The sequence below is a fragment of the Drosophila virilis genome, unplaced genomic scaffold (genome assembly GCF_030788295.1).
Source record: "Drosophila virilis strain 15010-1051.87 unplaced genomic scaffold, Dvir_AGI_RSII-ME tig00000015, whole genome shotgun sequence".
NCBI classification, from domain to species: domain Eukaryota; kingdom Metazoa; phylum Arthropoda; class Insecta; order Diptera; family Drosophilidae; genus Drosophila; species Drosophila virilis.
The window spans coordinates 24,691-52,555 of NW_027212785.1; the positions used below are offsets into that span (position 1 = coordinate 24,691).

Sequence of the window (27,865 nt, forward strand, 5' to 3'; positions counted from 1 at the left end):
GAAGACCGCAACAACCACTCCCCACCCCCTCCCCTCCAACACCACTGTTGGCTTGTAAAGGGGACTATATAAGCGGCTGGGCCAGAAGTTTCGCAAACATTTTGGCACAGTTTGCAGAACCCGGCGGAGTTTTGGCCACAGACAGCAGTCAGTTAAAAGAAAAATAAACCCAGTCAAAGGCTTACAAAATGGTGAGTGCGAATCAGATCTGTAAACCACATTTGAAAAACAACTAAGAGTGCTCGATTCGGGTATGCCCGATTAGAAGATACGCTGTTGTTGTTAAAATACTAGACGTCCGTTATCAAATAATCAAAGCTCTAGCTTTAAGAATGCACTTTCGATATATATCGATACTTATCGATGTCATAGAAACGAGGCGATTAATCGATGTTTTGCAATAAAGTTGATCTTTTCGTGCACTGGCAAGAGCTAGTTTATAAATTCAAGTCTGGCCAGTTCCTAAAACAGGAGGAACTATTATACCCTTTCTGCGCATGCACACTGGGCTAGGGTATAATAATATGCGATCGGCACTTGGGTAATCTTTGAGCTAAGCCCAGCTATTTTTAGACGCGCAGTTTCCATTTGCAGCATGCACCAAAAACGGGTTTGATTCAAATGCCAACAAGCCGATCTATAATTGCAATCGAAATGAAAATGCAAATGGAAGTGGAAAATGGAAATGGAAATAGTTAGAGTGTGCAAGTACAATGTGTGCATAACGGCAGTTCACAATGGAAAGCTTGGCTCGAAATAGTGTGGCCAGAGTAGACAGCTAATGTTAGGATATACTAAATTTTATTTATTAATTTAAGCTTTGCCATATTTTTTAGTGCAGTGAAAGATCGCATCGGCTGCCCACTAAAATAAGAATCTGGCTTTCTTAAATGGCAGCAGTTTAATCTGGTTTGTTGGCTTAAGTGCCCATCACGAGACAGAGTCACGAATTTAGATACAGATACTTTAGTGCCTGGCGACCTTTGCTGGGGTCTGTCGCTGCCCACTCTCTCTCTCTCTCTCTCTCTCTCACTCTCTTGAGTTTGTGTTTGGCATTTTCTTACTTTGTGCCTGCTAAGTATTTATAATTTGCGTGTGCGACGCTCATTTAGTCAACGTCTGTCCATATATCTCAAGAAAATACGGCCAATTAACTGTCAGCGTGGACGCACAGCCGCCCTACCGCAATCCATGCAACTGCAAGGGGGGAAGCGGAGGAAGGGGGGCACGTGCAATAGCAAGTGTTGCATTCGGTTAGCCAATTGCGTAATCAATTCAATCGTTAATTGAAGATTTCTTGTAAATGCAACGGGATTATGCTAATATCTCAATGCTTATAGAAATAGATATAGATATATTCATATTTCTTATAATTTTATACGCCTCTCAAGTATTGCAACATTCTGCAATCGGCGTCCGATTGACAGAAGCTCAGACAACACGTCTGACCGTATCTCGGTTTATTGAATCATACTTGTGCTACATTACAAGTTTGTTGACACGCTGACGTATACGTGATGTGCACACACACACACACACACACACAGGTGAGGTGAGGTGCCCACCATAGATGATTTACATGTATTACTAACAAAATATACGAACCGCAGGGCAAAGCGCTAGCGTAAATCTAATTGTAAACAGGCGTTTAATTTATATGTATGTATATATAGCTAGATGGCTTTGGTTACGGTTATATTTAAGTCCGGGGCTGTCGCGTTGCCGCCCCAAAAACGGAAATGGGCAATAATATGCGACGCAGCTCAAACTATTTTTTTTTTTTTTTAATTTTTTTTAACATATATTTTATTTTACACGCTTTTACATGCTTCGCGACAAGCCACGGCGTCGTCAACTGAAGGTGGCGGCGCTGCAAGAACGCCTGGAAAGACACTTCTTACACTAACAGCAGCCCAACTTCTGTATACCCTACATAGCTGCTAGGAAAAGTTAAAGCTATAATATCGCTAGGGATATACACCCCTTTAGGTAGTTCAAAAACTCTTCAAATCTAGTCGAAATGTTCAATATAAAGCCTACTTTTGGGAATTAGAAAATTTCGATTTATACGAGTGTAATATTTTACAAAGCATTCTTTTAAATATACTAAAAAATTCTCTTTACGCTCCTCAACTAGCTGAAAATATGCTGCACCATAAAATTACCTAATTAAAAGTTCCAGTTATTGCATATGTTAATATCGTTTATTATGGTAGATTTTTAAAATTAGTTTATAAGATTTCACATTGTAAGTGGCATCTCATAGTCGTGCATGGTCACACTAAACATTTCCTTGCTCATTTATGCTCGTGACGCGTTTTATTTTGGTGAGTCGAGTGAATTACAGTTACATGCTTCAATTTCAATTTCAATTCGTGCATTTGTGTGTGTGTGACTTAAGCAGTGGCGTAGCTTGAAGGGGGACTCGCTCCAGACTCGTTCACTGCTTTAGTTGGCAGCCTCTGACTGGCCAGTGTTGCCATGCCTCTGTGCCAATGCATTGACCAAAGTTGGGCACACACACACACGCACGCAGTTATCAGTGAGCTTAAAAGGGGGGCGGCGTTGTATTGGGGCCGCAGACAGACACTCAACTCGGGCAACATTGCCGCATATGCTTGCATGTATGTGCGCCTGTAAGTGTGTATGTGTGTGTGTATATCCGCACGATCGTCCGTGTTCCAGTGCTCAGTGCTCAGTGCTCGCTGCTCAGTCCCCCACAGCCAGTCCAACATTTTGTCAATTCATTTTTTGCATTTAGTCTGCTTTCGTTGCTCATGTGGCTTGACAATTTTGCTTTCGACATAAAAAAATATAAGAAAAATGAGAATTTTGTAGTGTTTTTTTGCTTTTTTTTTCGATATGGCGCGTCGCCTTGGCATATAGCTAGATATAGGTATACATACATATGTATATACCCATTTCTATATAAGCCAACAAAGGTATTTGTTTTTGCGTCCATTGCAGATATACTTTGGCTACTTAAAAATATATGTGCATATACAGTATGTCAATAAAGTGTTTTGACTAACGAAAAAAAACTAATTTTTTGGGTTTAGTTGAAAATAAATGTACCTAAAAGTGAGAATTTTTTTTCAATTCTAATTTATTTCGATTCTATATTTTTCCTAGAACTTAATGGCAAAAAGAATTGTTAAATAACATTACCCAAACATTTTATAAAATTAAAAAACTAAAAACATTCAAATTTTATGCTGTCAATAAAGTGTTTTTACACGAAACTTTATTACTAAATAACAATGTTAAAAAAACAGGAATATTTTTTTTTAATACTTTGTGTGGCTGCCATTAGCGTCACATACAGCCTGCAATCGCCGTTTCATTGAAACAATAAGGTTTTGTATGTATGTTTCTGGAATCTTCTGCCATTCTTCCAGTACAGCAGCTTTTAAATCAGTTTTTGATTTTGGACTCCGCTTTGCGACTTTTTTTTTCAAATATGACCACACATTTTCTATTGGATTCATATCTGGACTTTGTGGTGGAGTGTCTAACACCTTTCCACAGTTGTACAACAGCCAAACTCTTACCATATGAGCTTTATGCTTCGGGTCATTGTCCTGGTAAAATTTAAAAATTGGCTTATTGTCCTCATAGAATCCAAATTTCTGTGCACTACTGACGAGATGTGTCTGTAAAATGCTCAGATATTGTCTAGCATCCATGGTATTCTCAATGAAGGTCAAATCTCCTACACCCTTGCTCGAAATACACCCCCACACCATCACTGATAGTTTTCCGAATTTAACGGTTGGAATAATATTGCGGTTTTCCAACGCTGTTAGTGGCTTTCTCCAGACTCTGGATGGCCCATCGTTGTAGAATAGCATCATCTTGCTTTCGTCACAGAATATGACGTTACTCCAAAAATCGTTCGAACTATTTACATGGACTTGAGCGAACGATAGCCGCTTCAAAATATTCGCCGCCGATAGTAGAGGTTTTTTCCTGGCAACTCGTGATGTGTAGTCATTGGAATTCAGTAATTTTCGGACAGTTTCATGTGACACATCAACACCACTTTCTTCCTTGAACTCCTGAGCAATATCCCTAAGCGAAATTTGTGGATTTTTCTCAATTTTTCTCAGAATTTTTCGCTTATCTCTGTCAGAAATTTTGCAGGGTCGACCACATACTGGCTTTGCCTCTAGCCTATCTTCCTTATTGGCTCTGTTTAATATGTTGTATATCGTTGCTTTTGATAAATTAAACATATCAGCCAGTTCCGAGACTTGACGTCCCATCTGATGGTTATAATACACCAGCTGAGCGACTTCAAAAGTTGTTCTTTTTCCTGGCATTTTATTTTTCATAAAATTAAAGCAAAACGTTATAAATTGCAATAGAAAATGACAAGAAAAGTCGAAGACACAAGAGAAGCCAAAACGCATGGGCCCAAATCTAACGGGATCACCCAAAAGAGAACGGCAAAACAATTTACCGTAGCTGTAAAAACACTTTATTGACAGCATAAAATGTGAATGTTTTTAGTTTTTTAATTTTATAAAATGTTTGGGTAATGTTATTTAACAATTCTTTTTGCCATTAAGTTCTAGGAGAAATATAGAATCGAAATAAATTATAATTGAAAAAAAATTCTCACTTTTAGGTACATTTATTTTCAACTAAACCCAAAAAATTAGTTTTTTTTTGTTAGTAAAAACACTTTATTGACATACTGTATGTATATTATTATATATATATTTGAATATACATATGTATGTATGTATGCGTGTGTACAACTACAACTGCATGTGGTACAGAGTCAATTGTGAATTATCAGTGACAACGTGAGAATTGTGCGGCCCTTGTCCAGGGGCGACAGCTTCGATATACGCCGCGTATCAATTATGTGGAAATATATTTACAAAGATACATATGCATATGTACGTATGTTTGCCTGTGAGTGTTCATCTGTGTCTATGTGTTCGTGTGTGTGTGTGTGTGTGCGTGCGTGCATATGTAAAGCAATTTCGATGCCCTGGCACTGAATGTCACTAAACGCGCCAACCACTCGCATTGCGTGCGAATGTTACACACAGTCACACAGCCAGGGTGTGTGAGAGAGAGCAAGTTAACCCAGTGTTTCTCCTTCTTTGCGTGCGTGTGTGTGTAGATCAGCTTCGCAATCGCAGCAGCGGCGGCAGCAGCAGCAGCAGAAACCGCACGTCAAACAAACAAACAAACAACAATTTACATTCATTCATTGCGCGTCGGCATCATTGTGAACGATAACGATTGTGATTGCCGCCTCTGGTGATTATCGTCAGTTCTGCCACGCACCGAGAGAGGAGAGCAGCAACAGCAGTGAGAGTGATCGCGTGTGGAACAAAAATACCAAACAAAAATAAAAAGAAAAAGAAAAAACCCAAATCGAAAACGAAAACGAAAACGTGAAAGAACCAAATCAGCCAGAGAAACGGCGCAAGTTGTTCGTGTTGCTTTTTTGTGCTGTGTCATTTCGCCTGGCCACGCCCATCTATGCCGCCTAGGCCGTATCAACGCAACGCACACAAAGATCTAACAAAAATCCACACAAAATGGCGATAAACTCAAGCGCCAGAGAAACGCCCCAGCGTCAAGTTTAAAACAGAGCAAAGATAACAACTAGCTAAAAAAAAAAAAAACAAAACCAAAAACAAAACAAACAAAAAACTCGACCAAATTTGTATGCAACAAAACTTTGCCACAAGCCAAAGAGCAGCAGCAGCAGCAGCAGCAGCAGCAGAGAAACTCGCATCGAACCCGAAACAAGCGCCTAAGGTAAGCGACCCTTCGAATTCGACTTCGAATTCGATCTTCGCCTGTTTGTTGTGCATATTTGCATATTTGTTTGTCAGTTTATTAACTTTTATCTCACCCTTTTTGCGGCGTTTTTGCATTTCCATTCGCTTCGCAAGTTCAACTTTTGTTTGTTTGCCGTTTGTGTGGCCCAGTTTGAGGTTAATAACATTGATATCCCATTCCCACCCCTCGCCCCAACGCTGTGTCCACTTTCCCAGTCGCTTATTTACAAATTTAAACATTTTTGGGGGTTTTGTTGCTGTTGTAAAGAAATGGTTACAAGGTCAATTGTTTGTTGAGCGTACGTACGGGTTTTTGTACGGGTTATGCCCGTGAGCTGGCATATATTTGGTTTCATTTCATTTCAATAACGAATTTTTCGGCTTCTTTGCCGCAACACACACATACACATACACACACACGCACACATTCGAGCACACACGCACGCAGACGCAAAAGTGTTGTTTACCGTAATTTCCGGTTCCGTTTTGCAAGTAATGCGCGTCTGTGTCTGTGTGCGTATTCAATTTATGAGCATGAGAACTTTTTTTTAAATTCGATTTTACCGTAATTTTGTGTTTTTTCTTTTGATTTAGCTATTTTTGCCAAGGAATTAAAATTGATTCAATGTCAGTCTGTTCTTCTAGCTTTTATTCGGGGCTTTTTTAGGTACACCTGAGAATATCCCAGCAAAAATTTCCTATTTAAGAGCCTGATTCAATTTCAGTCTGTTCCTCTAGCTTTTATTTGGGACTTTTTTAGGTACACATGAGATTATCCCAGTGAAAAATGTCCTATTTAAAAGCTAGCTCATATTTGGGACTTTTTTAGGTACACATAAGAATATTCCAGCGAAACTGTCCTATTTTAAAGCTAGCTTTCAGTTAGGACTTTTTAGGTACAAATGAGAACATTCCAGCGAAAATTGCCTTAAGAACCTGATTTAATTTCAGTCTGTTTCTCTAGCTTTTATTCGGGACTTTTTTTTTAGGTACAAATGAGAATATTCCAGCGAAGTTTTCCTACTTGAATTTGATTAATTTTTCGAAATTCTAGGAAACTTTGGACTTGTGTTTCTCTTTTTTCCACTTTTCTGCGAACAATATAAATATGTATTTGGGCAAACTGGAAATTATAATGCCATAATTGGAGTGTATGGACGTCATAGAGTCTCCTCTCTCGAATGAGTAATAAATCAATCGATTGAAGCTAGCCAATAAACTAATCTTAACTCATGCATTAATTGCCCTCGGTTGGCTTATTCACAATAATTATATCGAATGATGATTTAATTAGTTTAATTGCTGGAACGTAATCGTAAACATGCGGCATATATTATTTTTATATATATATTTTTTATATTCGCATGACGATTCAAACACGCCCACCTGCTGCTCGCTTTAGTATACAATTCTCTGCTTGAAGGGGGGCGGGACACGAGAGGGCGATCTGCTATTTTTGGCTGCTTATTATATGCCCAATTAAATGGAAATTAACACAGTGCCCACTCACAACACGATTGTGAGTTATTTTTAATTTTGTGAACTTTGCATGCAGCTTTTCCGGTTACTAAATGCAATTGGGAACCTGAACTATTCCATTGGCACTTTCCATTGGAGAGTTTCAATTGTTTTACAAAATTTCCCTCACATTCCCAATTAGATTGTCATGTGTCAGCAGCGGAGCGTGTGCTAGATTGCATGGATACCCTGTAAACTGAGAGAACATTCCAGGCACATAACAGCCTAATAGTATGCAATGTTAGTTTCAAATGTACATTAGTTTAAAGGAATTTGACAACAATTTTCCCAAACATTATAGTTGTGTTAGCACATTCAAAATAAGCTAACCCTCAGCATGTTTTGATTTATAGGGTATAACAATAGAACGCACAGTTTGTAGTTTTGTGGCAATTATATGTTGCAATTATTGCATCGATTAGCAATTAATTACGTCAGATACCTGGGGGAACAGAACAGATCCTCAGCGAGCGAGAAGGCAACAGTTACAGTTGCACCTTATGCCGGCAGCAACAAGTGGTCCGAAGAGAATTAAGAAAACACGCACACATCACAAAGCGAAGAGCGGGCGAGAGCGTGAGTCACAGAGAAAGAGCACTTAACAGCGCGTTAACAGCACACTGTTGACTCAGCAACATTCGGCTGCAACCTTTTGCACAGAAGCGCGCGCGCGCAACATGTGCCCAAGAGGCGCAGAAAATCAATAAGGCATTCGTGTTAAGTTAACATGCAGGCAAACACACACACAACAGCCAACAGACAACAGTCAACATTCAGCAGCCAAACAATGTTGCAGAGGTAAGAGGGTCGCTCTCAGAGTTTCTCACAAGTTTAGTATAAAAAACAAAACCGGATTGCCGAGTGCAACAGTTTCAATCTGAACAGCGTGGCGAGCAGGTCGTTTTCCGAGAGACAACTTGTAGCATAGATATCGAGATATTTTTCTGTTTTCAAAGATCATGTAAGCACGCAGCCAATACACGTATTACAACGAAAGGCAACAAGTGCAAGCAAACAAGTGTCACTTCAAATTTTTAACATATTTAGTGCAAAAATAAAAAAAAAAAAATAAAACAAAACAAAATTGTTATTAATTAATAAAAAACACGTGCAATTTAAAAGAGTCTTAAAAAAAAAGGTGAAATAAACATTTGAAAAATTGTTACGTTAAATAACAAAACAAAACACAGCTCGATGCAGGTTCAACTTTTGGGCCGCAATTAACGAAATATTAAAAAAACAAAATTAAGTCATAAAATAAACCAAAATAAAGTTGATGTCTTGCGTGAATGGTGGAAAAGTACCGCGCGAATAATTATTGTTACGATTATTATTATTATTATCATGATTGCTCTTGTTGTTGTTGTTGTTGCTGTTGCTGTTGTTGCATTATGAAATGTTAAACTGGGATAAACAGGCTCTTTAACTGTAACTGAACAAAAATACCAAATTCGAATTTAACAAAATACCAAAATACCAATTGCTGCTTATCGCGACGTTTTAATCTGTGCGCGCAGGTCGCGCTCTCTCTCTCTGCCTGTGTGTGTGTGTGTGTGTGTGTGCTGTATTTAAAAGGGGACTACCTGCTGTGCCACGGCCCTTGCGCCTGCGCCTCGAGCATCTTGTCAGTTGTGTCGTCATCTCTCATCGATATCCATAACCAAATCAATGCCGACCGGCACAAATTGTCGTTGTTGTTGTTTTCGTTTCTTTTGTTTTTTCATTTTTTTTTCTTGTTGTTTTTCGCATTATGCTGCCACCTTGCCGCACACAGGCCACACAGACGACGCTGACGCTGCATCTTTGAGCCACGTTTCCCTGTGCGGCCGCTGTCGCTGTCGCTGTTGTTGTACATTTTTGACATTATTTCTTTTCTTTTTGGCTCTGTTGCCATGAGAGGGTGCGCCAACAACACCAACACACACACACACACACACACACACACACACCAACACACACACACAGGGAAGACAACTTTCGTTGATATTTTATTGGGCGATGATGTCATAAGTTCTTATTGGTGCGTGAAAAAAGCGGCGACTGGTAAAAGGGAACAGGCAAGCCGGGCCGGGCATAGGGACAACGCGAGAATGGACGGGCATTCAGTTTATTATTTTTATTTTATTTTTTTTTTTATCCGGAGCGCGTTTCCTAGAAATCAAAATTGTTGGCGCGTTTTGCCAATATGCGCGTTCCATTCGCGTTGTTGTTGTTGCCACACAAATGCGCGCTTGCAACAGGAAATATATATATTATGCTTAAGCACACAACACATACACACACATACACACACACGCACACTTGCATTTGTATTTATTTTTTGCACACAAACACTTCCGACATTTTAAATGCAGCGAGCGAAGCGATCGGACCGGCTAAATAAATCAACATCAGCAATAACCAACAACAACAACAACAACAGTCGCAGCAGCAGCAGCAGCAGCAGCAGCAGCAAAGAGCAAGCAGCAAAAGCAGCCATGTGCATGCGCCCAGCCAGCCCTCGCGCTCTCTTTCCGTGCTCTTGCTGCTGCTGCGACGGCGGCGGCGGCGGCTGCAGTCCAGCCGTTAAAGCGCTCAATGCATATAAATGATTTTAATCAATGGCGTTGACGTCGACGTTTACGCACACTATGCCAGCACAGAGCGCAGGCAGTGCTGCACACACACACACGCACGCACATTAATAATAATAAATGACAGCGATCATACGAGCATAACAAATTCCAGCAATGCGTATTTGGAATGCGCATTGGAAGGGCAGAGCGCATTCACAATTGCACAAACTCTCACAGTTAACTAACAGCGAAAGCTGCCGATAACATTTTGATTAATGATTTGCACTGTTATTAGCTAAAAAGCTGTAAAAAAAAAAAAATAGGCAACTGTAAATGTAAATGCAAACGATTTGTGATTAATCAGTTTGACAGCTGTCAGACGATCGGGCGATCACAACAACAGCAACCGCAAATCTGATAATAATAATAATGGCCATAATATTTATTTTTAGAAAAACTTATAAGATCCCAAACAAACAAAAGCTGCGGCAAGTCAACTTAAAACAATACAAAAAACAAAAAAAAAAAACAAAACTTAACGAAACGAAAATAATAAATCAAACCACAAACGGTAAAAAAAAAAGGAACAAACTGTGTTACAAGTACTTAAATAAACAGCAAACACAAGTACTTAAAGCAACTAATTAACAGCCAAACAAATTTACAAACATTTTATTGTTAGTTTAACAACAACAGAAAAAGCAGAAAAAAAATTAACATCAAATCGAAGCTGTCACTAAAAACCATGAAGAAGCTGTCACTAAATGTGAGTATCAAACGTGCTTGTGGGAGTTGTCTGAGGGGGGTGGATGGGGTTCAATATGGTATGGGAGGGGGGTTAAATGAATTACTTGTTTAATTTGCACAACATGCTGTTCCAAGAATTATTCTGCATCCCAGAACTTTATACATAAGTATAAAAAATGCACTTTTTTTTCAAGTTCAGCGCGTGAAAGAGCAACAAGAGATTTTCATTGAAGGCTCCACAACTCGATCTTTGGTCTCGCTGTGTGCCTGGGGCACATGTTAATGAACTTGAAAAGGCCAACGTAATGATGATGTTGCAAGCTGATGCTGATGCTGCTGTTGATGATGTTGCGGCTGATTGAAATTGTTATTGAACTGCGGCAAATGCTCAAATTAAAGTGCGCATGAATCAAACCAATTGATGAAAGATACTTTTGCGCAATTTCCGCAGAGTTACTTTTTGCGTTTTTAAACTCTTTATCGTTCTACGGGTTCGATTTACTTCATTGGTTATCGAACAATCGATCCGCGGTTATCGATAACTTTCGCGAGAGATTATCGAGATAAGATCAAGCTATCTTCCACTGTTGGGCTACAACTTGCAGGCACTAGAATCTAGGGTTTGAACCCGCAACCTTGTTGTTTGGCTTCGCTTCATGTTGATAAATAGGTTTTCATATATTTGCTTGTGGTTGGTTTTTTTCCTTTGAAAGATATTTATATTTTGTAATAAACTATTTCTTACTTAAATTGCTTTTCCTATGATTCAAGCAATGCACTTTTCTGCTTCCTGTGAAATATATATAACTTTTATATATGGCTAAAGCGTGGCATTTTGATCTGACACACCTTGTTCTAAGAATTGTTTAAGACTTGCGCAAATAAGCAGCTCGCAAGCAAATGTTATCTGCATTTTATTTATTTTTTTCTTCCTGTAACTGCGACTGACCTTGCACGTCGCCGGGCTTGGATTCCTTTTTTTTTTTTTTTGTATTTTATACCAGAGAACCCAACCCTAATTGAATTCGGCGATAAATCTTGCTTCGTTTAGCCGGATTCTTGTGAAGGCACGCGCCGCCTTCTCCGTCGCCTTAGCCTAATTGAAAAGCAATTGTGCCGCACTCAAATGATCCTCCACAGGCTGCTTATATGTATGTGTGTGTGTGTGTGTGTGTGTGTGTGTGTGTGTTTGCAACACGATAATGAAGTTGTGGCAGGCGCTTCAAAAAGCCGACGGCAATCAAGTGGACTCTGATGGTTAGCAGCGGCCGCACTCTGAGGTTAATGTGTGGCAGAAAAAGATACAAAGATACACAGATACACAGATACAAATGCGACTGGCACGCTTTGATGTTGCCAATTGAAAATCGCCAGCAAGAAGAAGAAACATGCCATATATCAAAAGACAATATGCATATGTTTTCCATATTATTATAAGTACTCGCATCCTATATATATATATATATATACCTACTCCATATATACCATATAGAACATCTGCCAGCTGCAGCCTCTGACAGACTTATTTTACAGTTCAATGCCCCGATAATGCGCACAGCGAAATGATTTTACATATTCGATTTGATTTGGCATTGGCAACAGCCCATTTTATGGCTCTCTATAACTAAGTATAATATTATAAGCTCACATGCTCTTCGCACTTGACACTTCGTTTAGTCAGTTTCAATTAGCTCTGGGCTTATCTGCTCAGTACTTATCTTTATAATCTGACGCACATATCCGTGACTCAATGTCTGGGCGCATGGCTACACAGCGAGAAAAAGTAACTAACTTTGTGGCGTTGGCAAATATGCTTAAATCAAGTTCAACAATGCTTGATTCAAGCGCCTTAATTCTTATTTAATTCTCTAATTTGGCATAATTATAAAAAAGATATTTGCTGCAAGAAGTGAATTTTCTTAAATTAGATTCTAGAATAATTCAGGTTTTACTTCTTTTAAGACATCTTGATCTTCGATTAAGCCAAACTCAGAGCTCGAGCCTATTTGAGCTTAATTTAAGCACATCCACTTTTCGCGCTGTGTAATTAATTCTCTAATTTAGCATAATTATGCATAAGATATTTGCTGCGAGAAGTGATTTTTCTTAAATAAGATTCTAGAATAATTCAGGTTTTACTTCTTTTAAGACTTCTTGATCTTGGATTAAGCCAAACACAGAGTTCGAGGCTATTTTAACTCAATTTCTCGCTGTGTAATAATTATTTAATTGTTATCATGGCCAGATCAAATCATTTTCAAATTGGCTGATGCAACAGTTTCTTATTTTTGCTATAAATTTTTCTATATATCTATTTTCTGCTTTTCTGCTTTTCTGCCATTGCCAGCAACATTATTTTTATGGCGTGTGTGTGTGTGTGTCTGCGCATTAAATTGGCCTTTAATGGCCATATATCAACTATATCAACTATATCTATAGCCAGCCATACGTATTTATGCTGCCAATGAAGCAATTAACTGATTTTTATTTTTATTTTTTATTGTTATTATTGCTGCTGCTGCTGCTGTGCGTCGTAAAAGCTGAACGCGTTCTTATGTCAGGCTGGCAAATGAAATGTTGTAATATGAGCCCATAAAAAATATTAACAATCAATTGACAAAAGTGCCATTAAAACAGTCAAAAAGGGGGGCCTGTCACAGGCGAAACCGAAAACGGCAACAATAACTGCACAGAGTGCTCTATTCGACAGTGCCCGACTAGCAAATACCCTAGACTCAAACGGCCAGCCCATCTATCCATCTAGAGATATGCCATATTCATTCTGCTTCTAAAACTCGGTACTCATTGTCCGATCTTTTTGTAACTTGCAGAGCTTTAATAGGGCATACAAGAGTTGAATATACTAAAGCGTTAAGCTCTACCTGCGCAAATATAGTTAAATAGTTAAATAGTTCTAAGCCGTCTTTGATATGCCAGAAATTACAGTTCAAGTTTGGTTTATCTGAACAAAACTGAGAATCTATTTACACCTTAAAAGTGAAATACTTTTAATCTCTCTTTAATATAGCAGAGGTTCAAGATTGGTTTATTTGAACAAAACTGAGAATCGATTTTTAGCTTAGATTGAGAAAATGCAATTATATATTCTGTTCTTGTTCTTGTTTCGCCAAGCGGAAATGCTCGACTTGCAGTTGGACTTGATTATATCAGCAGCCATTTTACCCTTTTTCAAACTATTTCAATGGGTTCGGGGCATAAATTATTAATTGTTACTTTTGCCATTATAAATCCAACTGAACAACGTCAACAAGCTGTGGCCTGTCTCTCCCCCCCCTCTCTAGTCTTAGCCAGCAACAACAACAACAACAACAACGACGACGGGTTACCAAATAAGTCGCACACAATTTACAAATGTTAATGATTGATTTTATGTCATGTAATCGGCTGGCAAACTAGTTTGCAGTTTGCAGTTTTGCAGTTTTGCCGTTTCTTTTTTTTTTTATAATTTTTCCAACTTTAGTTGACGTCAAACACGGCGCGACACCGCGAGCCCCCCCCTCCCCTCTTGAACGGTGCAAGTTTTGGCCTTTTATAGCCGCACTTGACGCTCCGGCGTCACACATTTCTTCCGTCCTTGGCCGTAGCAAATACACTGAATTACTGCTGATACCCTGTAATTAACTGGCTCTTGATATGCTTAACGTAGGAGTTGAATATTTTGAGTAGAGCAGTCCAAAAGAGCTAGTCGAAGGGTATACAAAACTATGGCAAAAGAAGTATAAGTAAAACGTTTCTGCTTTGCGTAATTAATACCCTGTAATAAGCTGAATATTGATATACTTGACGTATGCATTGAATATAACCAGCCAGAAGAAGTGTAAGACAATTCCTTTTGCAGAACTGCTGGAAAATGGGAATTTCCCTATAACAGATACCCTGTAATTACCTAATATTGAAACGAATGATAGAGCTTTCAAAAATGTTGAAATGTTTGTTGATTTATTTCCGAATGCTTTCAAGCACAAAATATACTTTAGATCCAACTACGAGAGAACTGGATTGAAGTACAGTAAAAGCTCTGATGACGAACAACTCCAGCTATTAAAAAAAGCAGGCCAACAGCCCAAAAGTATGCTATATTGCTATTCCACAAGGAATCGGTTGTAGTTAATCTAATACCCATAACTATAACTATATAAAAAATAATCAATTATAATAAATTGATTGTTGTCTAAATAAATTCATTTGTTTTCTAAGCTTAAGATCACTTTGTCTTTAATCGCAGCTGAATTCAGGCCTTTGTAAGTCAAGCTCTGCTCACATATGCACATATATTTATATATATGTGTATTTATTTAAAAAATACATTATCACGTTATCATATTATCAGATCATTATCTCGTCCACGCTTTTACACACACACACACACAACACCTAATGGGGCCAAAGACTTTAGCTGCAAGCCAAGCACAAAAAAATATGTATATTTAAAGTAAAACAAAAATTCTCATGAATCTTTTTATTGCATTCAATCGAAATGTGAATTGATTTTAATTGTGTGTGTGTGTGCGTGTGTGTGTGTGTGTGTGTGTGTGTTTGGCATTTCTCGCATTCTTAGAGTACACACAAATCTTGTGCATTTGACGCATTATTTGTTTGTTTCTTGTTAATTCTTCTGGTTCACACGTTCAATGGCCGTTTATTATAATTGCTTTGGCGAACGTGTGTGTGTGTGTGTGTGTGTGCACTTTGTAGCCGTGACTCACTTCCCGTTTCCGTTGCCTGACAGCATGTACAAGCAATACAAATGTTAAACACACACACACACATGTGTGTGTGCTTAAATAAATTGATATCGAGCATTTGTGGCATTTTCTATTTGCTATTTAAAATATAGGTCGCCATTTTTGATTGCAAGCCAACTTGTGTGGGTGTGTGTGTGTGTGTGTGTGTGTTTGTTTTTTGTGTGAATGGTTTTTGTGGGGCAGTGTTGTAAGTTGCCAGAAGAAATCAATTTAATAATAACACTTTAAAGAATTCCAATTAACAGTGTCGTACAAATGACAGCACTGTTAACTGAACATTTACAGCATGTGAACAGCCACGCAAACAGAGATCCTCTGTTATGTTAAGCTAATTGTGCAGCTTAACAGCCACTCAATCAGAGATCATCTGCTGCTTTACAGTATGTTAGGATAAATGTGCAGCTTAACAGGCACCCGAACAGAGATCCTCTGTTATGTTATGTTAAAAGAAATCTGCGGCTTAACAGACTCTTAATCTGAGCTCCTTGTTTGCCATCGCCATATAATTTGCATTGATTTTGCATTTCGATATCGCTGTCATCACCTGGCCACTTAATCAGCTTACGTCTTATTCCGTATGCCCAAAAATAAATTCCTTACTGTTGAGTTAACAGCTGTACGCCTAATGGGCCTATATAGAGGGCCTTAATGCTTAACGAGTGCGGTTCGAAAATTTATGAATTTCAATTCAAATGCACAAAATTCAATATCAATATAAACGATCGCTAAAGCTTAATTATGTGATTTATGCGAGCTTTGAGCAAACAGCAGCAATAATGAAAATTGGCACAATCAGCGGCCGCAGCCCGAAATACTCACGCAAATAATTTCCTCAATGGACTTGTTTAATTTATATATATATACATATATATATTGGTATCAATATGTATATTTGTATGTATATCAATGTATATGCATTTGCTGTGGTACAGTGAAACCTGTGACACGCTTCTCTGCGCTGCAAACTACTCGAAACTTGTATTTCGTATACGTATTTGTATTCATTCCATTTCGCATTCGTCTGTTTTTATTTTATTTTTATTTTTTTTTACGGGGCATTTGAAAAACGAGTCAAAACCAGTTTTTCGGTTCTCCATGCATGCTAAATTGTTTTGCTTTCAATTAAACTAATAAAATGCCAATTGTCGTATATAGCAAAAAAATAAAATACATTGACTGTGTATGTCTGTGTGTGTGTCTGCCGTGTGTGTGTGTGTGTGTGTGTGTGTGTGTCGAACGGTCGCCTAACTGGCTGGCAAAGCTGTAACTGACGCCGGACTCGGCTGGCCAGTGAATGCCTCGCTCGACTCTTACCAATCGAATCTAAAATCAGCCCATCTATTAGATCTATTATCATGCCAGTTCAAAGTCAAACGCGGCGTATGCGCAATGTGTATAAAACTGGAACAATTAGCAATTGTACAGTTGCGTTATTTGTAGCTTGTCTCAAAGCTGCAATTAAACTAAGAGACCAGCTAAAATTCATATTTGATTGAAAGTTTAAGCTAAGACTAAGAATTCCTTGCGTATTTAGATATATTCTTAAAAATATCAGAATTCAGTATTCATTCTATGAGGCTTACGGCTTAAGAAAGCAAGAAATTAATCTTACATTTTCTTCTTTCAACTTGAAAATAGTTTAAAATTGTTAACTAAAAGCTGAAATTGGCCCATACGAATAATTTAATTTTAAATATAGTTTAGAATATCTAAAAATGAAATCGATATCAGATGATAAATAGAACAAGAAAACACAGTTATTCAATTTGTGCGCAAAGTCTTTCTCTGGGGCAAAACAATTTACAGCAACAAGCAAAAATTCTCAACTAGTTTTTGCGGCACGTAAATGCATATTCATATGCGGTAAACGTCAACGTTTTCGCCGCCAGGCAAAGATCAAGCAGGACACAATTCCAAAAACAAAATATAAAAAATAATAAAATAAAACGCTTATAATAATAAGAAGATAAACGTGGTCGTTTCTTAACGGCTTTCGGCTTGATTTGGCTCGAATGATAAGCGTCCAGTGTTTTATTTTATAATGCATATCACGTATACGCCTCGCTGTTCCACGCTGCATTTATAATGAGTCTGTGTAAGTGTGTGTGCGATCACACACACACACAGACAGTTGCATGCTTAAGTTGGCTGGCGGGTTGGCTTCGGTTCGGTGCGGTTGGCTGCGTTTGCCTTCTCAACAGCGCCAGACTCGCTGTCGTCGCTGCCTCTCACAAATGTGTGCACGTCTGTGTGTGTGTGTGTGTGTGTGTGTGTGTGCTGATAAGAAAAAGACAACACCAGCAGCAGCGGCAGCAGCAGCAACAGCAGCAGTTGTTGTCTGGCAACCTCAACAGTTTTGCGATCTTCAGTTTTATTTTTGTTGCCAACAAAGTGGATTGCTCGCGCGGGTGTTTTGTTTGGCATTTGCTAACACTGCTCGCTCTTATTGTTATGTGTACAATAATAATAATACACAGGTTGCTGTTAGCTGTTGTTTGCACATGATTTTCAACACTGTTTAAACATTGACGAAAGCGACCAAAAAACGAAGAAAACAAGTGAAAAAGCAAACAACTTGATAAAATACTCAAACACACACACACACACACACAGAGGAGTGGGAGAGAGAGAGAGGAAGAGAGAGTGAAATAGTTGTGTGTTGCCAGAGATATATATATTTTTTTACGATCTATTACGAAACGTGCAACTATTAATCTTAATAAATACTAATTGGATACAATACGCGCACGAGGCACACGATCAATCCAGAGAGATCAACAACAACAACAGCAATTCAGCAGCCAATTGATGCGCGTCATGCAGCTTGAACGTCACAGCGACGGCGACGGCGACGTCAGCGCAGCTGGAAGCCATAGAAAAACGCATCAAAAGCAGCAGGCAGCAGCCAAAGTGAGCGAAATTAATACACGCACACACTCACACACACAGTTAACATACATATGCATGCTCATCCTATTCCTAGCGCTGTTAAACGAGCGCGCAACATTCACAAACAGACGCCGACACCACCTGCCGCCATTTTGCAAATGAGCTGCTGCTACGGCTGCTGCTGCTGCTGCTGCTGAGCTGAGCTATTAATTTGATGCCAAACAGAACTTAATGCATATTAAATTGCATATTAAAATGCGCCTGCTACAAGCGGTGTCCAGTTGCAGCGAAATGCAAATGCCGCATGTCTAGTCAATTAACAGCACCGTTTACCGCAGGCGCAACGGCCAACAGCAGCAGCAGCAGCAGCAACAACAGCAACAACAGCAACAGCAACAACAACAGCTTGCAACTGCCAACAATTCGCTGTGCCAGTTTATTTGGTACCAAGCAGTCTCGCCATGTCTCTGTGTTTATGTTTTTTTTTGTTTTTCGTTTTTGTTGTGGCCATGGTACCATGCAGTCTCGAGAGCTGTTTTAACAACTTGGGTGGGTTGTTTTAACTGTTGCTCGCAAACATTAAATGTTTGCGTGCCTTGGCTGTATTTGTTTCTTAGATATTCCAGTAGCAGCTCTTTCAGTCTTTAACAGCATAAGGATAAGCTTAACAGCAAACTTTTAACAGAACTCATTGCGCTGTAATTGGCTAAATGTAAATGCAAATTAACAGCACAATTAACAGCACAATTGTCTGGCTAGCTTAACAGTTAATGGCAACAAATGTCGTAGCACGCTTGCGTAGCCAAGCGTTAAGTTGTGGCACCTGCCACAAATATAAAAATGTATAAGTATTGATGCAACCTGCATGTACAATGCACGCGCTTGTTTTTCAGGCATTTCATTGTCACTCATTGTCAATTCACAGTAAAAAATCCATATAATAACAGTTAATTGCGGCGATAACAGGGCGCATTCCAGGCCAAATTTAGGCGCCCCGATAAGGCCCACACACACAGACAGGTGGATATTTGCTTAAATGTTTATCTCTAATATAAATGCCACCGTCTCACCCAGCGGGAAGAGGTGAGAGGGGCATGAAATTCTTAAAACTATTGCGCACAAAAGAATACAAAATTCGTTATAATTGCTGTTTGTCATTATTTTTGGCTCATGACTTCATTCAATGTCGCCTGGCAGCAGGCGGCAGCTTCTACACACACAAAATCAAAGTTGAATAGTTTACAATCTGGCAAATGGACTTGAGCATGGAGCATGGCGAATTGCGTGGCGTGCGCGACTCGCGCCAATGATTCAGTTATATATATATATATATATATATAAATATATATTTGTGTATTGGCGATCAGTTTTTGTTTTATAATGCGTCTACTTGTATGTATGACAGACAGTTATTTAAATTGATACAAAGCGGCAGGCCGACAAATAAAATCAATTGGCAGCTAATCAAAGCACAATGCAAACAAATTGCCAGCGATGACGATGACGATAAATCGATCGATCGATCCATCGATCGTTCTCTATATATGGCCAATCGGTTCCCGTTCCCGTTCCCGTTCGTTGGCTCCTGTTTGGTGGACAACGATGACGCCATCGGCAACACGCACACATTTACAGCTAACAGCTGCTGTTAGAGCTAAAGCTACAGCTACAGCTGTTGCTCTGTTACGGGCTGTTACTTTATGCCCGTATCGATTATGCAATTTATGCGGCCGGCCCAAAGTGTTAAAAATAAATGCATCGAACTCGAACTCGTTCTCGAACTCTCCGCTTGATGCCCATAAATCGTGCAATTCGAATCCAATTAGCGCAAGCAGAGGTCGTCGTGTGGGTAACGCGAGACAGCGCCAGCTGCTGTTAACACTCCTCGACGGCAATGTTAAGTGTAAAGCCTGGCCGTAGACCATTAAACGAAAACGAAGTGGCGCCATCATTGAAAACTTGCACTTTTTTCCAACACTCTGCAATGTTACGTCAATTATTTATGTGCCCGTATTTTATTTAGTATTTTAATGGCACTCACGTGTCGTGCGGCAGCTGCTAATTATACTACATCTAAATAAGCCCAAAAATAATATATACTATAATATACTATAACTAACTTTTTTTTTTTTGGCCAACTGTTGAGTTGCGCACTGAGCTCGATTTTAATGGCAACAGCATACGGCAGAACATTTGGCAAAACTGATTGATGAACTTTTCTACTTTGCAGCTAGCCATAGACATTTGGCCATAAATCAAATGCGACAACAACAAAAATGCGCTCAACTTAATTGAAGGCATCAACAAGCCAATAAAAAATCAATGTCAATAAACACACACACAGAGAGAGAGAGAGAGGAGAGAGAGAGAGAGAGAGCGAGGAGGAGAGCATATAGAAAATGCTCATAAAGAAGCCAAAGACGAAAATTCGATGAAATATTTCAACAAATTGTTCACATGTTTTTGTTGTTATGCCAAATAGCGACGCTGTGTCTGCTTTGAATTTTAATTCATTTTCAACAAACACACACACACACACACACCCACATGCACACACAGACACACGTAAGCTGACAAGCACGCGAAATTTTCACACACGCCGCATTTTCAGTTATTTTGTGTTGTTGTTGTCGTTTTTTTTTTTTTTTGGGCTTAAAGCAAAAACCAATTGGCGCACATGCAAAAACGAAAGCGCAATGGAAAAATTTACAATTTTAATTAAATTATTCAATAGCTTGGAATGTGGAATGTATGTCGACGCCGAACGTAATTGAAATTGAAGCGGGCCATGCAATTGATAAAAATATGCAAATGCAGCGACAATTGTTATTAATTTAATTTAATTTATATTTTTTTGGGGGCCTGTCTGATGGCGAACACAAGCAGCATTTATTTATATGCATATGTGTGTGCGTATGTGTGTGTGTGTGTGCTTAGGTGTGACCATGCAATTTGTTGTTGGACTGCGGCTCGCCTTTGAGCCCAGTTGGACTCGTAAATTAGCCAAGTCGACAGATTTGCAAATAATGCAATAAACATTGAAATTGCGCGTTTTTATTTATAGAGAGAGAGAGAGCGTGTGTGTGTGTGTGTGTGGACACCTTTATGCAGACGCCGAATGCAGATGGGCAACAGATATAAGCAAGATTCAACACGAAATTCATTTTATTTTTAGCACCACACTTTGCAGTTGCAGACAGGCTCTATTTATAGTTGCCTCTGGTTCTACGATTACGATCTACAAGTACTCGCACTCTCCCCCCCCTTTCGCTTTGATTACCCATGGCCGACGTCCAAAGCGTCGTGGCCCCGCCTGCCAGTCCACGGGCCCCTTTTGCGGTTTCAAGGTTCAGCTTGGCCCATATCCATTTACCCAGTAAGCGGTTAGCTGCCGCACGCTAAACAAAGCAGAACTTAAGTGTACGACACGGGCTATTAATAGCCGGGCCAGACAGTAAATTGTGCTATTTTTTAAACTATTTCCGGTACTCGGCTACTTGAGCATTATCAGATCAGAGGTAAGTATAGCGCTGGCAGAGTTCAACTTCAGGTTGCAGCGACTACGAAATCTAGTTTAAGTGTAGAAATAAAAAAAATAAAAAACCAGAGATTTCTTTTATTCTTATATTTAAACTCGTGTGTTTGTTAATTATAAATTTTTGATTTGTTTTGTTTTGTTTTCTTTTTTGCAGATGTGTTCCCGCAACATAAAGATCTCGGTGGTGCTGTTTCTTGTCTTGATACCCATATTCACAGCGTTGCCACACAATCACAATTTATCGAAGCGCAGCAATTTCTTTGATCTGGAATGCAAGGGCATCTTCAACAAGACGATGTTCTTTCGCCTGGATCGCATCTGTGAGGACTGTTACCAATTGTTCCGTGAGACGAGTATACATCGACTATGCAAGTAAGTGTTTGCGATCAGCTAAGCCAACGCCCACTGACTAACCAAATCCAAGCAAATTCGTCTAGCAATTGAGATACCCTATTCCTACATTTCCTATCCACTCTTCCTTAACCTCAACGACAGGGTCCAACAACAATTTGAAAGCAATTCAAGGCGCCAAATCGCAAAAAAAAAAAAACAAGAATACTTTTCTTAAAAAATATGACCCTGACATAGTTATACCAAAACAAAAAAAAAAACACAGGAAACTATTATATTTATAAAAACAAATCTATGTATCTAGCTGTTTTCTAGTTTTCTCTTGTACATTCTCTCCAACTATCTATCCATCTATCTATCTATCTATCTATCTGTCTATCAATCTATGCTAGCTGTATCTTCTTTCTGTCTATTTGCTGCAGGGCCAATTGTTTCGCCCATCAAACCTTCGGAGAATGCCTTAAAGTGCTGCTCATCGATGATGAAGAGATTGTACAGCTGCAGCATTATCTAAAAGTTATCAATGGCTCGCCCTATCCCTTTCACAAGCCCGTTGTCTATAAATATTAGATGTCTTATACATTGATTTTCTACTTAATTTCTAATTTGTTAACTTGTGTGCTTCGATTTGATTTGATTTGATATGATTTATTTGAAACTTTCTTGATTTTGTATTATTTGATTTGTACGTTTGTTTGTTTTCTTTCTGTGTGCATTTTAGGAAAGACTGCTTTGATTCCAAATGGTTTGGCGAATGCGTTAAAGTGCTTTTAACACCAACAGAAGAAATAACAAATTTACAACATTTTATAAAAGTAGTAAATGGCTCGCCCATATCATTCAACATGGCGCCGGTTACATAACTCGAAGTGGTTGGTTAGAACCACCACCGAATACCACCAGAAGCCACTCACACGCACGCACACGCACACGCACACGCACACGCACACAGACACAGACATCCACCTATCCGCAGTTACACACGCAGCCACACGCAGCGACACGCACACAGGCACACACACTCACGCGATACACACAACGAAATGGAAGAACAAGTTCAAGAGATTCCAGTTCGCATATGGTTCGTTTCGGTTCGTTTCGTTTCGTTTCGGTTCGGTTCGGCTCGGCTCGGCTCGGAACTTGAACCACACAATCACAACAACAGAAACAGCAGCAAGAACAACTATAACAATAACAACAACAACAACGACAACAACAACAAGCAGAACAACAAATTAAATGTTTAACGCCCAAATTTAATTCGTACTTATTTATTACTGTATGCCTTACAGTTTTTACTATATGTGTTTTTTAAAAAACGAATTATTTTAATTAATTTATTGAAACGTTATGCGTTTGTTGTAAGTGAGGGACACGGGAACATATGTGGGGGGGCCGCGGGGGGCAGGGGTATATGTATGTATGTACGGGAACGAGTGCGAGTGAGCAAGCACACACACGCACGCAAGGGGGGAAAAACGGGCGAAAGTACGGTATCAGGGAGGTGGGGGTCTACCTCTCAGTACCATGACAGCGTACCCCGTAGCCGAAGAAGTATTTATTTCTAAGTATTCTTAGCTTGTTTATTATTGCGTTATGTATGTAAAATAAAAGATCCATTGTTTTTTATACTTATTTAATGTATAATTATTATTTTTTATTGTATTTAAAAAAAAAAAAAAAAGAAGAAGAAAACAAAACATAAAAAAAAAACTATAAAACAAAAATATATCGCGTATTCCAAGCAGCATTTACATCAAAGGGCAGACAAAAAAAGGATAAAAATACTGAAAAAAGAGAAAAAAAACAAAAGCTATTCACAGACACAAACACACACACACACCACACACACACAAACACACGCACACACAAGACCGAAAGTATTTTGCAAATGTATTAGATTTTTGTGCTATTTTGTAAAGTTTTAAAACATAATTAGCGTAAAATTTGTTGGCAAAAAGAAAAGAAAACAAAAAAAAAAAAGAAAAATTATATATCCACGAATACATAAAAATATTTAAGCCTATAACGCAATTTGTGCAAAACACAAACAAAACAAAAAAACCTTTGGTAAAAACACGCAAAAGCGAACAGAAAAAACAAAACTGCATTCGAAATGTAGTTGAAAAAAAAAAAAAAAAAAAGAAGAAAAAAAAATTATTAATATTTATGTTAAATAATGAACAAAACAATCGCTGGCTATTTGAGGGCATCCAAAATTGTGATAAATGAAATTAGAATGCGACACTGACCAGGGAGAGCGCAAAAAGAGAGCGCACAACGTGAGAGCGAAAAGGCAAAGAGCGCGAGAGCAGAGAGCGTTCGCAACAAGTGCAGCAGCTGACGTAGATGCTTGGCGCGTTTCCGGCGCGACTAAAAACGCGCGCTTACCGTTTTTATTTTGTGGTACGTTTTCAGTTTGAAATTTCTAATTTTTTTTTATATATGTATATATATTTTTACGTTTTTGATTTTTGCCATTTGTTTTGTCAAGTGCAATTGCCATTTTGAATTTTTCACCATGGACGAGCGGCCAACAATGTTTTTTGAACGGGCACAAACAAAACAGATTTTTTGTCTTTTGGCTCCACACTGTGTGAGCGGGGCGGGGCGCCTCAAATAAAAACCCCTTCGCACTTTTACTGATCATATTGTAATGCTTGGATTTCTTTGCAATTCCATAAAACAGGCAAGACTGCTTCGGATCGCCGTTCTTCAATGCCTGCGTCGAGGCGCTGCAGCTGCACGAGGAAATGGACAAGTACAACGAATGGCGCGATACCCTGGGACGCAAGTAAACGGACGGACGGGCTTGACTTGAAGGCGGCATAGAGCCATAGCTAAACGCATAATACGAGTTATCCCTACATATATTATATACTCTCTTTCACACACACACACACGTACTACCGACAAATACAAGAGAACAAGCACACGAGTTAAATTAATCACCGAAAATACGCGAATTACTCTTAAGTGAAAATGAACATAATGAATATATAATGCATAATAATACTAAATAATAAACATACTCAAGTAAATATATATATATATATATGACAGTGTAACATTTCTTCATGTCTGTTTTTCTTCTTGCTTAGAAGGTTTTGTACAATTGTTTTCGCTTTAGGGAGCCCCGATTTAAGTTTAGTTATTCAACTCTCTTTATATATATATATATGTATATGTATCACGCCAGAATTATGTATCTTCTTTTATTTTTATTATTTTTTTTTTTTTGGTTCAAGCAAAGGACAAAGCAAACAAAAGAAATGGAAACGAAAAAATGTCTGATGTATATAAAGATAAATAATTTGTTTTTTTTTTTTTGCTACACATACAAATACCTTACATATATGATATTTTGTAAATTTTTTGCCTATCCTTTAAGCAATTAAGTTAATTTGTTACGTTTACGTTCTAATTCTAATTGCATTGCGCGAAGAAATCCACAAAACACACACATAATTACCACACAGCATATTTCGATATTACATTATATGTACCCTAATTAATTTAAACTTGTTTTGGATCTAGTCGTAAAATATAAATAAAAACTGTATATTTCAAGTGAAGAAGTTGTACCAATTTTTGCCCGCACTTTGGGCTTGCATTAGAGCTTTATTCATTTTTTAAATGTGAGTTGTTTTTCTTTTTTCAAGTTTTACATCGAGTGTGTTGGAATTCAATTGAAAATCTTGGGCAATCTATTCCAGTCGCGCGTGCGGTTCACTTGAGATGTATGAAATGCCAAGTGTCGACTGTAAGACAATAGATAGAAGAGATTTGTTTACAAATTACACAATATTTATTAACAATTACATTTAACAATAAATAAACAATAAACAAGCAAAGCCAATTACAAAAGTGTGCATAGATCTAAAGCAATATTTACAGCAGGACATTTGGTTTTGGTTTGTGTCGATTTGATTTGTCTTTGGGTTAGTATAGCATGCAGAATTGGAATTTGGAATCCAATTTTGTGCTGTGTTTGATTTGGCGTGTATTAAAGCTTAGCGGGAACATAGTAAACCTTACCTGTGTCGACCACTTCCTCGACCTCGCCGCCATCTGGGGCTTCATCGAGTATTTTGGCAGCCTCTTCTTTGCCAATTACGAATTCCGAATGGCGATTGGTTATATTTTGGCTAGAAATGCAATTAGTTTGATATGATATTATGTTATATGATAAATATAAACAAACCAAGCTATTTCCGGCGTGCCCACATTGGACTGATTGATCAGGGTTTGCCAGAACTTGTGCGTCTCCGCAATGATGGAGGTGGCAAAGTCTGCGCTCTTGGCATCTCCATTAAACGCAAACTGATTCTCTGGCTTGCCATCGGGTATTTTGTAAATCTAGGCCAAATTGAAGGCATAGCATTAATAAAAGAAAATAAATATATATAGAATGTAAGTCCGATGAGGAAGTACCTTGAACCACTCGACGGTGGCACGCAGCAGACCCGGAAAATATTGATCTACATCGGAAACATCGTTGACCTTTGAGGCCAGCGGATCGTTAACATTGATTGCAATGATTTTCCAGTCCGTTTCGCCCTCATCGATGAGCGCGATGGCGCCCAGCACCTTGACCTGCACATCGCCGCGTTTGGCCACACGATACCCGATCTCGATAACGTCAATGGGATCATTGTCGCCCTTGCAGCCAGTGGAAGGTTCAATGTGATTGGGATTCTCCCAGGTCTGTGGCAGGGCGCCATAGTTCCAGATGTAGCCCTTGTGGGGAAAACAATTGGCCACAAAACGCAATTTACCCTTCTTGATGTCCTGCTTAATGGGATTCAAGGGCGTCTTCAGGCTAATCTAAAATTGCATTTCAAAACACGCCATTCGAATGTTTATCAAAATTATCTATCGATAATTATGCTATTTACCTCCATTTTGGCGTTCGTCCAACGTGGCACCTCGACGACCATGTTGTAGATGGTCTTCTCCTCGTTGGCGTACAATGGAATGTCTGGGTGAAATGACATTGCCGCAGTTGTTTTCTACAGCAATAATATTCAAATAGCAATTAGCAGTTGTAATTTATTTGCGTCCGAAAAACTGAGCACGCAAACGCTTGATTAATTAAAACAGCGAGCGCAAAGGTAGCCACGCTGTTGACAAGTTCTTCAAACAGCAGCTGGATATTGAATTTATGACTCAAATTAAGATATGCTATATCCGTTTTATAATCAAAATTCCATTAAATTTTAAAGTCCACAGGTCGTTCGGCATCAACCGATTCACCTTGTCCGGTGTCACCGGCAAAGCTTGCGCCGGCCGCGCGCGAATTGCTGATAAAAGCAGCGTTTTTTTTTGTTTTTTTCTTTCTTTTAATTAACAGCAACTTGTTGCATAATTGTTTATTTCAATAGTTGGCTGCTATGTTTTTATTTTATTTGGGCTTAATTACCTAAGGAGCGGCATTTTTGCGCTCCTTTTTGCATACTTACTGAAATATAGGCTGTAGTTGGGCGAGTTTATGGCGCCTTTTGCAATTGTTTCGTACAGCGGCATTTTTAAGTTTGTTTTCCGTAGACTCTGGATATGTAATTGCCTATAACTGCGGCTAAATGTTACTTCTGACACTGCACAAATTGGCCGGAATGAACGCCTACCTAGTACACGTGAGAAAGCAATATATGAACTCCTTGTAATTTCTGCGAACATTCTGCTTAGCTAGTG

The 27,865-nt window shown here is 38.8% G+C and overlaps 2 protein-coding genes across 9 annotated transcripts; one reads left to right on the top strand and one right to left on the bottom strand.

Annotated features, from left to right (window-relative positions):
* Window positions 1–110: 110 nt before the first annotated feature.
* Window positions 111–26,038, top strand: LOC116649765 (ion transport peptide-like). Of its 8 annotated transcripts, none has more exons than XM_032434123.2 (4): window positions 8,187–8,286; window positions 10,333–10,646; window positions 21,975–22,192; window positions 22,594–22,756. In XM_032434123.2, exons 2-4 carry the CDS (start codon window positions 10,626–10,628, stop codon window positions 22,739–22,741), a joined length of 387 nt encoding a protein of 128 aa, XP_032290014.1. In that variant the 5' UTR covers window positions 8,187–8,286; window positions 10,333–10,625; the 3' UTR covers window positions 22,742–22,756. The 8 variants fall into 8 exon arrangements, 7 of the variants coding, with proteins under 7 accessions (XP_032290038.1, XP_032289978.1, XP_032290014.1 ...); XM_070210745.1 differs by having other exon boundaries at window positions 8,191–8,463; XM_032434147.2 differs by lacking the exons at window positions 8,187–8,286; window positions 10,333–10,646 and adding an exon at window positions 111–191.
* Window positions 25,736–27,865, bottom strand: LOC6626468 (inorganic pyrophosphatase-like). Its single transcript, XM_002050334.3, is given in 7 exon segments — window positions 25,736–25,932; window positions 26,210–26,319; window positions 26,376–26,530; window positions 26,606–26,998; window positions 27,070–27,154; window positions 27,156–27,183; window positions 27,634–27,865. Coding segments are annotated over 7 exon segments (1,020 nt in total). The 5' UTR covers window positions 27,851–27,865; the 3' UTR covers window positions 25,736–25,900.

Coding starts and splice junctions, on each gene's coding strand:
- LOC116649765 (XM_032434045.2), top strand. CDS start 18,202: ATGCGCGTCATGCAGCTTGAACGTCACAGCGACGGCGACGGCGACGTC. Junction 18,304..21,974: donor AGCAGCAGGCAGCAGCCAAA/GTGAGCGAAATT, acceptor TCTTTTTTGCAG/ATGTGTTCCCGCAACATAAA. Junction 22,193..22,593: donor AGTATACATCGACTATGCAA/GTAAGTGTTTGC, acceptor TATTTGCTGCAG/GGCCAATTGTTTCGCCCATC.